Below are 508 nucleotides of genomic sequence, written 5' to 3'. Positions count from 1 at the left end.
TGGAAGACCAGGTACAAGATGACCTAAAGCGTGCAACTGGAGAATTCACTAAGGACGAGAACGATGCTAACAAACTCAACCGCATTCTTCAACTCACAGGATTCAGTGATCCAGTCTATGCTGAAGCATATGTGACAGTACACCATTATGACATTGCACTTGAAGTTACTGTTCTCAACCGGACAAAGGAAACCCTTCAAAATCTGTGCTTGGAGTTAGCAACCATGGGTGATCTGAAACTTGTTGAGCGTCCTCAGAACTATAGTTTGGCACCTGAAACAAGCATGCAGATAAAAGCAAACATCAAGGTCTCGTCCACAGAGACCGGAGTCATATTCGGGAACATCGTCTATGAGACATCAAATGTAATGGAGCGAAACGTCGTGGTTCTTAACGATATACACATTGATATCATGGACTATATCTCCCCTGCTGTTTGCTCAGAGGTTGCTTTCAGAACCATGTGGGCAGAGTTTGAATGGGAAAACAAGGTAATTCACCGAAACCT

At 43.7% G+C, this 508-nt stretch overlaps 1 protein-coding gene across 1 annotated transcript; it reads left to right on the top strand.

Moving 5' to 3' along the window:
• Positions 1-5: 5 nt before the first annotated feature.
• Positions 6-491, top strand: LOC109131848 (coatomer subunit beta-1-like; the record flags this gene model as incomplete). The annotated part of the gene is made up of 1 exon (XM_019243028.1): positions 6-491. A coding segment is annotated over one exon (486 nt), but the record flags the coding sequence as incomplete, so codon positions are not given.
• Positions 492-508: the final 17 nt, after the last annotated feature.

Source organism: Camelina sativa, unplaced genomic scaffold (assembly GCF_000633955.1).
Source record: "Camelina sativa cultivar DH55 unplaced genomic scaffold, Cs unpScaffold06396, whole genome shotgun sequence".
In the NCBI taxonomy this organism is placed as follows: domain Eukaryota; kingdom Viridiplantae; phylum Streptophyta; class Magnoliopsida; order Brassicales; family Brassicaceae; genus Camelina; species Camelina sativa.
This window is presented reverse-complemented; position numbering and strand designations above follow the sequence as displayed.